Consider the following 16,467-nt stretch of genomic DNA (forward strand, 5'->3'; position numbering starts at 1 on the left):
CTAACTAGAGATTTAGGGGGCCCAGGTTCAAATCCCAGTCTGGTCGTCATAATTCCTATCCTGTTATAAACTTCTGTTTATAATATATACATGCAAATAAATACTACTGTATGTCTTCCAAACCCTAATGTAGTTCAACTTACTGATCAAAGGAAAATAAGTCTTGTCATGTGTCTCTTTGGTATTGTGGGTTCTCGACAACTTGTGCATGACTCTTTGATTTACTTTTAATGAAGGTTCATTGCATGGTAATTTAAAGCCATTGTGTTGCTGTTCATATCGCAAAATTTGATTGTCTATCTCTGCAGCACAATGGATATAGCATTTTAATTCTTAAAAGTTGATTTTCCCCCTTAAATTGAACCTTTCTTGCTGTCATTTTCAAGTAGAATCAATGCTAGAATTCTGTATCTCTAAGTAGGAGAAATTTGGGCTTGTATGCAAATCTTTAAAAGAATTAAAATTTTGGAGCAATATGGACAAATCATTCCAATAACAAAACAACAAATACTTATATTCAGAGTTGTTATTTAGATTTTTAGGTCATGTTTTGAACACAATAATGTTATAATTTATATAATTACAACAACTTCATAACAACTTTAATAAAACAAGAACATTCTCACTCGTAAGAAAGTAAACATTCACACAAAATATGTATACCATACATTACTCTACATCTTCATATGAAAGAAATCAGATCACAAAATGACAATACAAGGTTCCTCCTTGGCTTTTAATGGATGAGGGGATAAGCCTGCCTTTCAGAATTACACTTTTCATGATTTTCTTGTATGTAAAAATTTAACAATGATATGTACACACAATCTTTTCTATAGCAGATAAAGCACACTGTGAGACAAGAGATTACTTGAATTACAGTGTTGGAATATTAGACATGATGCAGCTAGAACAATCAGAGGTTAAATAACATGCCTCAGTTTTTGCTTCTTAAAAAAGTTAAACAAGATAACCTCACTAATGAACCGATTGCAAATTCCCATGTATCAATATATTATAAAAAAAAAAAAAAACAAAAACAAAAACAAATCTAGTGAAAATATTAGTAATTGACAAAATTAAATATATATTTTTGTTAAAAAGAATTACATTTGGGTCAATTTAAGCCTTATAGAATCTGGTGATGCCAGTGAAGATGAACAAGATTTACCATTGTATGTGGGAGAATAGAGAGAGTGTACAGAATTTTCAAAATGCTTGCAAGAGATTGGATAAATTTGTTTTGAAATGTACATTGTTTCAGTGGAAAAGATTACCTTATTGGTTCGGCATATTTTGCACAGCAAAATTATCAGTAAACAGCCAAAAAAGTCAAGAGGAAAAAACATCAAAACAAAAACAAAACAGTCACCCATTTCTTGAGATAAAGGCAATTAACAGTGTTTTCTAACTTGAAATAGCTGATACAAGAATTGACTATTGCACTCCATTAAAAAAAAAAATACGCAAGAATCAAAAACAAAATTGAAACAGATTTATTTAACATACAAATCTAAAAATTAAAAATGATATTTCCCTCCCAAAAATACTTATGACTGTCAAGTGTATAAAAATGCACCCAGTTCACGCTCTCTAACCAATATCCAACTGGTAAGGAACTAAAGTTTGTACTTTGGCGCTTTACTGAAGTACCTATAGAGACCATAAAATTATTCTAGCTTATCAATACACTTTAAACATTATACATGTAATTTGGAGGTAAGAATATTAATGTTTTTGCTTTCTGCAAAAAAAAGTATCAAAAAGCAATACATCTTTCCTTGTATTTGCAAAATCGACATGATGAATTTCATAAGAAATATTATGGGGGGAAAAAATTGCACACCAATCACTACAGGAAACAATCATTGGACTGCTGTACGGTATTATGCAAGTAACTTATGAAGACCATGGTGCAAAAATAGCAAAATATTTTCAAAAAAAAATATTTAGAATTGATGAAGTCTACTTCTGTACATGTATATATATATATACATATATATATATATATACACACGGTATTTGTGTTAATAATTATCTACTAAAAATGAAATTATTAATGTATGATTTTCTTATAGCAGTAATTTGAACAATTTTGATTATTAAGATGTCAGTAAAACGTAAAACACAAAAGAATTCAGTTCATACTTTGGATTTTTGGAGGTAACTTGAAAATTTGTGTGTTTACAATGTATTGCAGATGCAAGTTCAATAATAATGAGCCCCTGTACATATACATGATACAGATATACGTGCAGATTTCCTCTGTACAATTACTTCAGTATGAAGTTACAGTGATCTTTGATACTTTATGAGAGAGGAAGGAAGATGTGCAAAGCATTGCACAAAACAGTTCAGCAAAAATTAACAATCTACCTTATCTATTACAGAATACATGTACACTGTACATGCATATACCGGTACATATCATTATAACAAAATATATTCTTACGAGTCCCTCTCTCTCTCTCTCTCTCTCCAAAATTATTAAGATACAAAACAATGCAAACAGCTGTACGAAGTACATTCATCACACAGGTGAAATATGATGGTAGATGAGTTCTCCCCTACCTAGGCCATAAATACTAGATAATAATCAATATTACAACCATAACACAGAGCTGCCTCTATTTAGTCAATTAAATATATATATAAATAAGCTAGAGATACTGCTATAGGTGAGTAAATATTGGTTTTTAAGTTAAAATCCCTGTATCAATGACCCAATTTTTTGTCTTCATCCACAAACTTCCCAATTGCCAGAGAAAAAAAAAACATAACACGACAAAACCCCAAAAACACTCAATTCCACCAATACAAACAGAACAGGGATACTATATATATTGAAGACTTTCACACACTTTTCGACCCTGAAATAACTGTTTTAATAGTACAAAATGTACTTCATTAAACAAAAAAAATTTTTTTAAAAATCACTTGCGGGTCATCATTGCAAAAATAGATTCCCTTGTGATTTATTTAGCAGGTAGAAACTTAATCAGCAACATATTTCTGCAGCAAGTGACATTGAAAACTGAGATGCTTTTGAAAAATGTGGAACTGATGCTATAACGAGTGGTTAAAACTAAAGTACATAGTACCCAACAGCTATATGAGATAGGTTGAACATCAATCACACATTAATCTTTGAAATGACATTCAGAGCAATTTGCAGTTTTAAAAGAAAAAACAGAAAACAACCAATTAACCCTTTCTCACTCATGCAGTCCTAATACTACAAACAAAACAATTTTACATGTTACATCTATAAAATGAACATCTGTTAATATTAGTATTATTATGTCCTAAACTTTTTGTGTTCAAATTCAAAACAGTGTATAAAAAAAATCTATGACTAAACATACAAAGATGAGGGAATATGGTATATAAAACTATGAAATCTATGGAATGGCACGAACAATGAAATCACATTATATACATCCATTGCTACAACACGTTACTATAAAAACAATATCACAAACAGTCAGATCTTTTCTGTAACACATCTTACATGTTAAACTCAACAGAACCAAAAGATTACCATTCTTTCAGGAACAAAAAATATTTTAAAAATATTCTTTATCGTTCATTAAAAAAAAAAGACTGCACTAATATTAACAAACATGTTTCATTTGCCAAAAATGTGAAAAAAAACTAAAATCCTCCTATTGTCATGAGCCCTTGCCACTGGAGGCCGTAAATGACTTTACAAACTGCTGGTGACTAAAGCCAGGAATCCCCTGCAAGCTTCCCGCGGGAGGGAGAGTCACGTGATGTGGGGGTGCACTTCCTTCACCCACCTGGCTCACATGTTCTGTGTGTTGAGCATTCATGTTATATTTCAAGTTTGTCATCATATCATTTGTTCCCTGAAGATACATTCCATGCACAGGATAGCCATTTTGAAAGGGAGGGACCTGCCCAGAAGTAATTGGCCAAGGAGTTTGAGGCAGTGGTAGAGACCCCTGCATGGAAACCGGTAAAGTCGAAGTCTTGTTACTGAGCTCTGGTAACTGGTTTAGCACCACCTTCATCGGCGTAGCATTTTGTTGTGAATCTATTTTGGATTGTAGTTTTAAATCTGAGGCTGAGGAAACTGCCTGCATAACTCCTGACATGTTTGATTGGCTTCCCATTGGTCGAATTTGCGAAGATTGCAAGGCAATATGCTGAGGGTACGAATGAATCGGCAATCCTTGACTGGCACCATAACTAGGCTGCTGTGTGTGATGGACCATCGCTTGACTAACATAACTAGGGGGAGTCTGATTCACTAATGCCTGACTCACAGCATACGCAGGGGGATTGTTCACTATATGACTCGCAGCATAGCTAGGAGGTGTCTGAAACTGAGAGTACTGTGAATTGTTGGAGTACATCACACTGTTTTGAGTGACCACTTTGTTTGGAGGAGTCACAACCTGACCAGGTATTTGGGAATAGGGAAAGGAGTTCATATTAGCACCAGTAAATGGAATATTGGTTTCCGATAAAGTTGTTGTCTTTGGCAACAACTGCTCAGAAGCTGACAGACTTCGAGCAATTGCGTTGATACTTTCTTGGTCCTCCCCATTAATCATTCCTCCTAGTGTTCCACTATTGGATGTGCTTGTATTAGAACCAAATAAAATCTGTTTTAGTTGCTCTTCATCCAAATCCAGATCAAATGTTTCCAGTGTCTTTTGAGCATTGGATACATCCATATTAGCAGCTGCCAGATGCCTTTCAAGTTCTTCAAATTCTTCACTTGTAGGATTGAAGTCTCCATTTTTACCTGTTACAAACATACATTGTAAATAGTTACTTTAAAAATTTACAAATTTTCCTAAATGTGGAATATCAGAATTATGACTGAAGACATTCTTTAATTGAATAAACGAGGTCATATGTAAAGCAATAAATAATTATTACCAAATAAATTAAATGCTTCATCTGGGAGTTTGTTGAATACATCCTGAAAATCTGGTTCTTCAAGCAGTTTTGAGGCTTGCTCCAATGGTAATTCTGAAGTAAATAATTAAGTTTTGAACATTTTTTAAAAAACCTTAAGTGACTTGATACAGTTTCAAATCTAATTTTCTAATTTTTACCAGTATTGAACCATACAACTCAAATGATTCATTATTGTGTTCTAAAAGTTCATCAGAAATTAAATATGAAAATAATGGATTTTACTTGTTTCATCATTCAGAAAATACCAACAAATCATACTAATAATTTTGTCAAATGATCAAGGCGTATATACATTTCTTACACGAAAATACATCGGGAACATGTATATATCATAAGTAATTACCTTATTACGTTTAATCCTAAAATTGATGAATTATTCTAACTCGAGAACAGACAAGTTGTTTTATAATAAAAAACAAATTTTAAATTCAAATCAAATTATTGTGATACACATAGTATCATGGCAAATAAAGATACATATCACTACAGTGTAACAGTCCACCAAACTCTAGTAAATATTCATAGAATTAATGTAAAAACATCATGTCACAGCCCATTTTATCCAGCCTTTATTAAATAATTAATGATCACTATAGAGTACAGCTACAAGTACCATTAAAAGTACATTGTACTTACTTTTAATTTGTACTGATAAAAATAATAAACAAAAGACCATACGTTTGAATATTTTGATAAGATTAACCAATAGAAACTAATTGCCAATAACCCATTAGCAATCCTGTATTTGATTCCCATCTCAAAATAAAATCCTTCTCCCCAGTTACCAATTATCATTTTCACATTTATTTATATGAAAATTTTTTGGCCTTCAATCCCTCTAGCCTTACCTGTGTTAAAGTTATCGACTCCACCCAACATGTTCTCGGATAGTTCAGACAAGGAATTCTTCTCCTGCCTGCTGGCCACCTGAACCCCTCCTACCGCTGCCACTGGGGGACTGTTCTGAGGTTTGGGGGGTACAGTCACGGGAGACACAGTGTTTTTGATGGATTCCTCGGGCTGTGGGGTGGTGTACTGACTAGTAACCCCAGCACTACTGGGCGTGGGAGGGGGAGGGGATTCTTTGACTGTCGTTGTGGCGGATACTGGCATTCCTACAAAATATCATCAATTCCTCCTTCAAACACTGAATTTTAAATTTCTAATTTTTTCCAATCAGAATTCAAGGACTAATTCTTAAGAGAAAAACTATTAACCTTTTAGCTAGAGCACCGTTTATGGTCATATCTCCAAGACTTAGATTACCTTTACAAATACCTACAAAGTATAGCTGAGCAAAACTGACCTGTTATTCCTGTAGGCTCGCTGGGAGGGGAGGGTTTCTGTGGGCGGGGAGGTTTACGTGCGTTCTTCTTCTTCTTCCCTTTGCGAGGTGGTCTAGTCAGGGCTGAAGGCTTGGTCTTCTTCCTGGCTCGCTTCTGTTTGGATTCAGAATCCTGGTCTTTTGAGTAGTTATCCTAAATATGAAATTAAATTATAATAGTGAACATGTTTACCATACTTGATCAGTACATGTACATCACAAAGACATTAAAACACTTATTAATAAATGTATTGTCTTAATACGCATATCATCTTGGGAAAGAAAATTCAAGCAGCAAATACATAGCAATTTTAAGGGAAGATGATACATGTATTAGTAACAACTACAGTCAAAACTGCCAAAGCGGTCACCCCTATTAAGCAGTCACCTGTATGATTATTCTTAAACACTTTTTTGTTTCAGATCACTCACCGCTTTCATCGCATGCTCCATACAAAGGGGCAGCTCGTGGCGAATATCAAAGACTGGAGTACAGCACTGAGTGTTGTCAGCAAACTTAGCAGTGCAGTAGTCAAACAGCTGCTGGTCAACGTTGTACATTATATCTGTACAGCCATCAAGGAAAAAACCACATACATCAACAAAGGAATTAACCTGATTAATCATGACATCAGTCCTTGTAATACTTACAGGTCAACAGGTTAACCATCATTTAAAATTTACCAGGATCAAAGCATATTGTGTAGTGACATTTTGTTGCAATGACGGACAAAACCAACATTGGGGTAATCATATACGTACCGGAACAGTACATTGAATGAAAAAGTGAAACTTATATTAATCTGCATCTTTTCTTTTCATGTTCTTTTACCAGTATTAAAATGTATACAAGTTTATCTTACACTATGACGCTAGCATCAGTACCAGGGGAAGATTCTTATAAAGCCCTGTAAATTTTACTCTGGTGCAGGTAAATTTTACTATGGCACTAAATATCTTATCAACAAGCGTATCTCTGCACTTGTGTTTGAAATTTGGTCTCCTTGTGATCCTAATGTAAATTAGATACACATTAAGACTATAATAGACACCAGTGTCAATCTTGGACAGAAAAGGATACGAGACAGACAATGGTTTGTGTATGGAAGGACAGGGTTTTTACACTGCTCCTCTTTCTCAGACTTGTAGCTACATTGCCGCCTCTCAAGCCTCCGCTTCTTAACCCTGTAAATATACAAGCAAACCTGGTGTGTGGATTACTGCTGAACTAGCAAGAAATAAATTGTCAAGATATTTCATGTTTTAGTTATCTTGATTAGAGAAATTATTTTTTAGCTTTACATAATAGAATTAGATGTCAACAAGGTTATAATCATATATGTGTGTCAAAATAAGTTTACTCTCCATTGTAATAATATATCATGGTACCAAATTTATACTATCATGACTCTATAGAGAGTTATATAGAAACTATATTTTTGAGAAATGCTTTGATATGTTTTACTCTACCTGTCAACTGTCTTATTTTGCTGATGCATCATTTCCTTGACAACGGATACAGTTGCCTTGGGTCCCTCTTTAGAGGCTTTAACAAGGGCAAGCGTGGTTTCGTTTTTAGAAAGTTGTTGTCTGTTATTGGACTTGTGAGACTTTCTATACTGGAAACACCTCCGTCGTAAACGCGCCCTCAACAATGCGAGTTTGGTCGTTCTAAGAATATCTGCAGCCCTGATAAGTATTAATGAGGAAATGAAATTTAAATACATGTACATGGTTTCTAAAATGTTTTCAGTACCCATAAATTAGGTCACAAATAATGGAAATAAAACTCCTACAACGAAATTCAGTTATCATCAATATACAAAAATTCTTTTCCTATTAAAAATATAATAATAACTAGATTCGATCTTGTTGCGAGCAACGAGTGGGTCTTCCGTCCGATTTTTGAATAGATTAGATCAAACTTATCAATTCAAAGATAAAAACGTAGATCTAAGCGAAAAATATTTTTAAAAAATTTGCGGCACTCGAGGCTTGAACCCGGGTCGCCAGGGCCATGTTCACGACTCTATCGACTGAGCTACTCGGACTCTCGCTTCAGAACTTTGACGCTTAATTCCTCGAGAATGCCTTGATCGATTTTAAAACAAATTACATATTCTGAATCAGTGAAAGGGTCACTATAAGGTGTAAAAATTTCAAAGAAAAATATCAGAAAAATAAAAAAGTCGAAAAATTCAATTTTTCAAATTTCCTTCCGGTGACGACCGGAAGTGACGGCGGACATTTTCATGACCGAGGTGCACCAGAAAAACGCTAGATCTATCATCTCTGAAAATTTCAGCCTTTTATCTTTACTCGTTTTTGAGAAACCCGATAGACAAAATTGACTTTGTAAAATCGTAAACGGACGATAACTTCTGACCGGAAGTGTTTTTTTCAAAAATAAAAAAAATATGTATCAGCTTTAGATAAAAACACGTTAATATTGAAAATTTGAGCGAAATCGATCCAGCCATCTCCGAGAAATCATCTGCACAAAATCGGTAAGAAAAAAAAAGAATAATAGAGGAAAAGTGAAAAAGAAACAATAGAATAATAAAAGGGTCTTCCGCTGAAGACGGAAGACCCTAACTATAAATTCTTAATAATGTGCTGTCTCGTTTTCATAATAATCTCTATTGATAAAACGGCTTATAAAATCACCCACTTCCTTATTTAGAATACATGTGTGTTTACTTTTTATACAATATTTGGTGTTATTTCTGTTTAATGCAAACATACAATTTGATAAAAACCTCCTTTCTGAGAAATGATAAAAAGAGAACACCTAAATTCACTTGGGTTATATCCTGTAACATGGTAAACCCCAGTCGCATGTGTCAAAATAAAACTATGCTGATAAGCTACAAATAACCAAACCCTTTTCCATTCACTTACAATGTATTGAGGCAGTTTACATATTTTATCAACTTTCAAGAATTTCATTGAAAAGTAATAACTGTTCTCATGGTTTTAACCCAGTTTGAGTAAAAATTGGGTGACTCCTTATAACTGAATTTTCTGCTATCCACTGTGTAGTAAAATAGACATTTGACCTTTGAATAGACAATTACTGTAGAAGCAGAAATATTCATTGAGGATTTAATTTCGTTATTTTTTCGTTGGCAGTAGAAATCAACGAAATTAAATCCATGAAGAATTTTTAACCAAAGTAATAATGAATACAAAGATATTATGATGTGACGAAATTGAATGCCAACGAATTTTATTTGGTTCAAAAACAACGAAATTTTGACCCAACGAAAATATGTGCTTCTACATTCAAAGTTCAAAATTCAAATGTAATGTCAAGCCAATTAATATGTTTCCACTAATATAACAGCCAATCAAATAAAACGCCACAACAAGAATTAAATCTTAATCATTTCATATGAACTTACTCCTCCTCCTCATCCTCCGGCATTTCCTCGTCTGAAGAGGGGGAGAACCAGTCAGGTTGCCATGACACTACATCATCACTGTCAGAGTCACTGGTGTCATCAGAAAAATCAAAGCCTGGAAATGGAAACTACTTCTTAACATTTCTTATAAAGTTTGAAAATGGATACAACATTCAATGACAATTCAATCAATCCATTATACATAAACAATACAAAAAATTGCATCGTTTTCTTCATTATTTAGAGAAATGAATAAAACAAACATCTTTGTTCACATCTTTATGAACAGACAATATATCCCACCTGCACCAACAAGATCATGGTTTTCTTTCTTTTGTTTCACAACATCCTGGTAATAGTCCAGGACTTCCATATCCTTCTTGAACTTTTTCTTCAATACAGCACTGCTATCACTTTCCATCTTAAATTTGTGAGGTCGTGTAATATCTTTTTTAGGGAGATCTTTTATCACATTGGAGCCATACAGACTTTGTGTAGAATTCTTGGACTTGGTATTTTTCACAGGCTTACTTTCGTATGGTGGCGGTGGGGGAATATCCTCCTGAGGTGCCCCTAACACAGGTTTGGGTTCCACCTTAATTTCTGGCATTGAGGTCAATGAGGTGACAGAGGGAGGATATCCTAAGGCTACTGACTGTGAGTAGGAAGGGGGAGGGGGAACAGGCGGGGGCTGCTGTTTACTTGGTATCATTGTATTAAACTTTTCATTTTCCTGAATGTTTTTCTGCTTTGGTGTTTCACCTCCCAAAGGAGACACCTTGTTTTTCACAGAATTTTGTGTGGACAGATGAGCAACAGTATTACTGAGAGGTAGAGATGTTGATCCCACATGATTTTGAATTTGTTCTTGCGGCGGAATTGGAAAACTATTTAGTCCCATTACCATCTCAGAGCTGATAAAATCTTTTGGTAGTTTTGGCACCGAGTTGGGCATTCCAGGTAGTAATTCCAATGGCATTCCATGGGGGATTCCTTGAGGAAGAAATCCGTGGCCTGGAAGATTGAAATTTGTTGTTGATTCCGGGAGACCATTCACACTCTGTGGCATTATATATACAGGAAGAGAATTTCTTTTATGACTAATAGAATTTAGAATTCCTGGTGTTTGCTGACAAGGTGAAGTTTCAGTGGAGCTACTTGGCACTGTTCTGTCAATGAAGTTATAATGGTTAACAGCACTTAATGAGGATGAACTATTAAAGTTGTAACAAGGAGATTGTGACTGAGAATTTGATTCTTGGTTTCGTTTTAACTTGTCTTTGATTCTGTTCTGAGCAATTTTGGTTTGTAGTCTGTTCATTGTTCGAGAGCTTTTGGCCTTTCCCTTCTCTTTGCTTTTGTTTCCAGTATCAAACTTGGGTTTAATTTTTTCCAGTTTTTCAGCAAGCTCTGGGTAGAGTTTGGCAATGGAGGACACTCCCATTCCCCCATCTCCCGGGGACTTTGAACCATGTGAACCCTGAGATCCAACTGAGAGAGGGGCCTCATGATAGGGACTAGATGAGGGAAGAATAGTATTCACTGTTGTTTTGGTTTTCTCCTCACCACCGGGATCAGGAAAAGCGTACGGATCATCTACATCCTCTGTCTCTACATTAAATACATCACTTTTTAAAACATTACTTAATCTTCTGAGATCATTTCCAGGAGGGGCACAGTTGATTTTGCTCGAGTTGAATCTGGACACTCTATCCTTGAAAGGTAACTTTTCTCTTGGGACCATGGGCATCTGCTGCACTGTGGGTTGTTTTGGGGGCTTTTGTTTCTTTTCTTTCTTTGGTAGCATTCCCAAGACTTGCATGTGATTGTTGCAATATCTGTTGGTAAATGTAAAAAAAAACATATACTAACTAGTAACTCCATATACAATGATTGAAAAAGAAATCAATTAAGAAGAACAAATCATCAACTGGGTATGAATAAAAACTGCTTTCAGTCAGTACATTTACCGGTAAGCTAAAATATAGTATTATTTGACCATGATAAAATATCTTTTTTAAACATCATATTTTCAAAATCAGAGTAAACTTTTTTCTATGGTTTGTTTGAAAAGCATTTATTTAAGAACACCTACTCTCGTTTTTCATGCAGAGGAATTGCCTGGGTACACATTTGTTTACTGGACTTGGCCACATATGCACATCGCCTGAATGGTGCTGTGGGGTCCTCCAAAATGTGGCGTACACAAAAGCCATATCCATTGAGGCGGTGCTGATTACATACTTTGGCACTAAATGAACATAAGGGTTTGTGATCAGCTCCAGATGTATAGTGAATGTTTTTGCCTTCATACATTATCTCCAAAACGGAGGGAGTTGAAACTTTCTGTGAACTCTGCAAAAAAAAAAAAACATTGAATAAAAAAAAGGTATCAATTATTTTCTTATTATTCTGAGACTGGCGTGCGACCAGTTCTCGCCGAGTACCATTTCTTGCCAGTGCATTGTGACGTCATTTTTTCGTCTATTATTTTATGTGTTGATAAAATGATGTCACAATGTACTGGCGAGAAATGGTACTTGGCGAGAACTGGTCGCACGCCAGTAGAACTTAAAAAAACTGATCTACAGCCAGTATATGTATGTCTGACAGGTAACATTTTTTCTCTAATTTAGTTCAAACGACCAAGTTCAATTCAAATGTAATAAATAATTTTGGTTTCTTCTGTTAGTCAAATTTAGAGTATAGTTAAGATCACTTAGTCAACTGAATTTAATGAATGGTCTTCTGCAAATAAATAGCATAAAAAGAATCGTCAATATAAAGAGAATATGTTAAAAAAAAAACTACGATGCAACTAGAATTTCCTCTGTTCAGAGATAAACCAAAGTGTAGAAATTACCACAATATGTATGATGTGTATCAAATAATAAATTATCAAAGATAATCCACTATAGTATAAATTTATAAGCTAAGTATGGATTTACACAGTAAATAATATGAAACAGCTTTGATACGTTCAACACGACAATGTAAACATTGCTACCGGAAGCAATGATACAGTGAAATATACAGTAAATAAATTCAAAATACATAGATTTATAGCTATATAATGATATAAATTATGAATTGTGTGAAAATAATCTATTTTAGACTATTCATATTTCTATACCATACTTAAAATTGATCGATTTTCTTTCACTTTTCCATATTTTCGTCGTTAAAATTTTACATATTATTTTTATGTTAAAAATTTAAAAAATCTAGTTTTCATTTTTAATAATCTACTTTTTAACACTTTAGTTTCCAAACAATTGTACATACCTTCACATTGTGTTGGTAATGTTGATTATTTTGTTCCTTCTAATTCTATTTCAAGATAATTGCAAATGTCTTCCATCAAAATGGCTGCCGATATATTTCTGTAAACTATGAATATTTATTACAGGTAGTGAGGTACCAAAAGGGAAAGTATTTTGCGATTATGAAAACAACAGTTTATAATGTTTATAAACATTATTTTTTAATGTGTGGATTTTACAAGAAATAGTTTTGAGCAATTAATCTTACTTTTACGCAAAAATAAAGCTTTATTCGCGCTCGCAAAGGAGAGATAGTAGAGAATATGTAACACGAACTTTGATTGGTTGTTTATGATGAGGGGCCGAGCAGGGCTCTTACACCAAAAAATATCCTTAAAAAAAAATTAAAATACTTAATTAACAAATTCTTATAAACTATATGTATAACGTTATGTTAAATTAAACCCTACTGGATACAGTCCTATATGTATATATACTTTGCCATTATGTTGACCAGTAACGGGCACCGCCTTATCTCAAACTTCAAAACGTCGATATATATATAGGGTATATATAATAATTATATATTTTATATAATTATATAATACGTTACAATATTAATAATTTCTGGCTATATTTCATAATCATAAACTAAAAACAGATTTAAATTCAAATTTAAAGTATTATAACATCTGTAATTATTCAACATTTTTTTCATTACTTTATGTAGAGAATATAATTATACGAAAATAATTAATTGGGTTTTGTCAGTTTTTGCTTTGGTGCCGGTTTTATAAAAAAGCGTTAACTGATACAACACAGTTTATAAAAGTAAATATTCGGTAGAACTCTCCTTAACTTTCAAATTTCTGTTATAATGTCACACATAACGTTAAATTTAAAAGAAAAGATATTTATTTTTATAATATTAAGACTATTGATTCCCTGAGCAATAATTTATTGAAGTAAAATACAGAGGATAATCATATTATAAAAACAAATATTTTAATGTCATGTGCCTGTTTATTGAGTCTAGATAAAACCCACATATACAAAATCTCTTCATAACGTCAATTGATACGTTTTGATGTTAGTCAGGCAACATTCTTCATACGATATTTAAACTATTTATTTAGCCAATCAAATAGATTATTACAACCAGAAATAAATTATTTGTGTTTAAAAAAATATTTGAATAGCAATTTTTTCCAGACATCTTTGCTAAAAATACATCGAAATATTCAAAATGTACAATTAGACCTAGTTTTTTGGGACCGAATATATATCTACCAGTATATGATATCATTAGGATCCGCCACCTTTTTCAACAACCAACACGAGGTGACGTTTGATTTTAAGGTTACAACAGATCCGCTATACTAGGATATCCTCCCTTTTGCAATCACACGACCTTAAAACTTCCGATGGAGTTGCCTCCAATCAATTTACCGTCGATTCGATATTTTGTGTAGATTATGAATTCCGTTCTTATTTTATATACTGTGATTTTGTCATGTACATCCAAAGGTATTTATTTTATTCTTGATTTTTAATTTGAATATCACAAATGTTACGGTTCCGTAATTGTATCTTTTAAAAAAAATTAATATATGTAACATATATCTAAAACGGTTATTCTCTATCTCTTTACAGTTGTATCCCTATCATGCGATTGCACTACACAGGGTATGTAGCGATTTGTTTTTAATTACTGATATTTCGGAACTATGATGCACATTTATAGTTTTTGTTTTGAGTAATACATGCTTTGAATAGTAATTTTCATTATATTTAAAAGTCAAATTCTGTGAATTGATACCAGCCCCTGTTTTTCTGTTTTACTCTCTATAGACAATGGACTGAGTGTGATGTCGATGGCTTTGATAGGAGTATTAGGCCTCCTGATCATAGTGGTCACAGCACTCGCTATAATGGTGGTCAAACTCAGGTTAGTATCCGTCTGTCTTCATGCCAAACAATAAGTGCTGACCAGTTTCTAATAATGCCCGATATAATCAATATACTTGTAAAAAAGAGTGATAAAACATTTTTTTTTATGAATAAATTCAAGAGAGATTAGAAAACGGGCATAACTCATGTGTATCAAAGATGAATGCGAAGAGAATTAAGTACAATTTTGAAATCATGATGAAAATCCTGTAATGCTGATACAAGTAGCCCCAGTAACAGTTTACAATTCGGAAAACTAGTAGCTCAATGCATATATTGAAATTATGAAACTGTTTAATTAACCCCAACTGCCATTCACTTTCTCCAGAAGTTTGCAAATACATTCACTAATTAAAATTTATCTTCAAACAGCTTTTCTAAACGAGCGCCAATGCGTCGACCGAGGCCATCGGAGAGAAAGAACCATTCGAGAAATTCCAGACACAAACAGCAGAACACCACAATGGAGCCGAGCTCGCAGCCCGTGCTGTCGGCTCTCTACGCCGAGGCCGAGACGCCACTGACGAAAAACGTGCGCATGACAGACGATGCGTCACAGCATTACGCAGAGGCGGGGGGCACGGGGCATTACGCTGAGACGCAAGCGTTCGCGGTAACGGACGAGCCAAAACAAACAACTGGAGTTAAACGAGGAGGGAAGTATGGCTACTCGACTGTAAACAAGCCCGGTAACAAAAAGAAGAGCAGTGACCAGGCTAGTAAATCCTCCTCCACGCTCCCTCGCCACCTACCGAGCGACAATGTATACATGCCTCTGACAGAGGGAGAGTATGACCATTTGAATCAACCGAGACCAAAGAACTCGATTCCAAACGAGAACCAGACAAAGGGAATCAAGCTAATTCCATATCAACAAGTTAGTTTAAGGAGAAAGAAGCAACCCGAGATTCCGTACGATGTGCCACGAAGTCACAAGAAGAATTTAAATCCGCAGGAAACGTACGACGTGCCGCCATCCCACACGTCACAATCGTCAGAGGCCCAAGAAACGTACGATGTGCCGCCTTCATCTTCTCAAAACCATACCGAGACTCAAGAAACGTACGATGTCCCGGGAAGTAATACACCGCTCAATGACTACGACGCTCCCAGGAGCAACGTTAACTCTGCTGCCAGTAGTCAGATGATGTACGACGTACCCCCACCGTCTAACGAGCGGCCCCTCCCCGGGCAGATGATGTACGATAGGCCCCCACTGATCCCAACAGCTCTGTCAGGCGTCTACGATGTCCCAAAGTCACAGAAAAACAGTCCCAAAAATAGCCCCAAATCCAGTCCCAAACTGGGAAACGTTATAAATAAATGAAACTCTATCAAGAACTGACGGAACAACGAAGTAAATTATATAAATGGGTATTTTGTGATTTTTCTACTGGATCTCATCCGCAAACTTAACGCCTACGGATATATCATATCTTGTACATTTCTTAATTATCAAGTTTTTGTTTACCATTTGAAAGAATATAAAAATCGTTTATACACGACTCAGATTTTATCGTTTTATTGGATTTACGACAAGTGTGTAACATATGCACCAACAATAAAACTTACA

At 34.5% G+C, this 16,467-nt stretch overlaps 2 protein-coding genes across 2 annotated transcripts; one reads left to right on the forward strand and one right to left on the reverse strand.

The window, feature by feature from the left end:
• Window positions 1-1,996: 1,996 nt before the first annotated feature.
• Window positions 1,997-13,101, reverse strand: LOC105326345 (INO80 complex subunit D). The gene is made up of 11 exons (XM_011426323.4): window positions 12,967-13,101; window positions 11,777-12,036; window positions 9,985-11,519; window positions 9,682-9,796; window positions 7,748-7,966; window positions 7,359-7,462; window positions 6,710-6,843; window positions 6,260-6,431; window positions 5,802-6,068; window positions 4,912-5,004; window positions 1,997-4,774 (listed from the first exon to the last, which is right to left on the reverse strand). The coding sequence occupies exons 2-11, from the start codon at window positions 11,995-11,997 to the stop codon at window positions 3,672-3,674; spliced, it is 3,963 nt and encodes a 1,320-aa protein (XP_011424625.3). The 5' UTR covers window positions 11,998-12,036; window positions 12,967-13,101; the 3' UTR covers window positions 1,997-3,671.
• A 1,237-nt stretch (window positions 13,102-14,338) lies between these two features.
• LOC105326346 (adenomatous polyposis coli protein) lies at window positions 14,339-16,454 on the forward strand. Its single transcript, XM_011426325.4, has 4 exons — window positions 14,339-14,471; window positions 14,598-14,630; window positions 14,796-14,892; window positions 15,267-16,454. Exons 1-4 carry the CDS (start codon window positions 14,420-14,422, stop codon window positions 16,219-16,221), a joined length of 1,137 nt encoding a protein of 378 aa, XP_011424627.3. The 5' UTR covers window positions 14,339-14,419; the 3' UTR covers window positions 16,222-16,454.
• The last annotated feature ends 13 nt before the right edge of the window (window positions 16,455-16,467 follow it).

This window comes from Magallana gigas, chromosome 5, assembly GCF_963853765.1.
Source record: "Magallana gigas chromosome 5, xbMagGiga1.1, whole genome shotgun sequence".
NCBI lineage: Eukaryota > Metazoa > Mollusca > Bivalvia > Ostreida > Ostreidae > Magallana > Magallana gigas.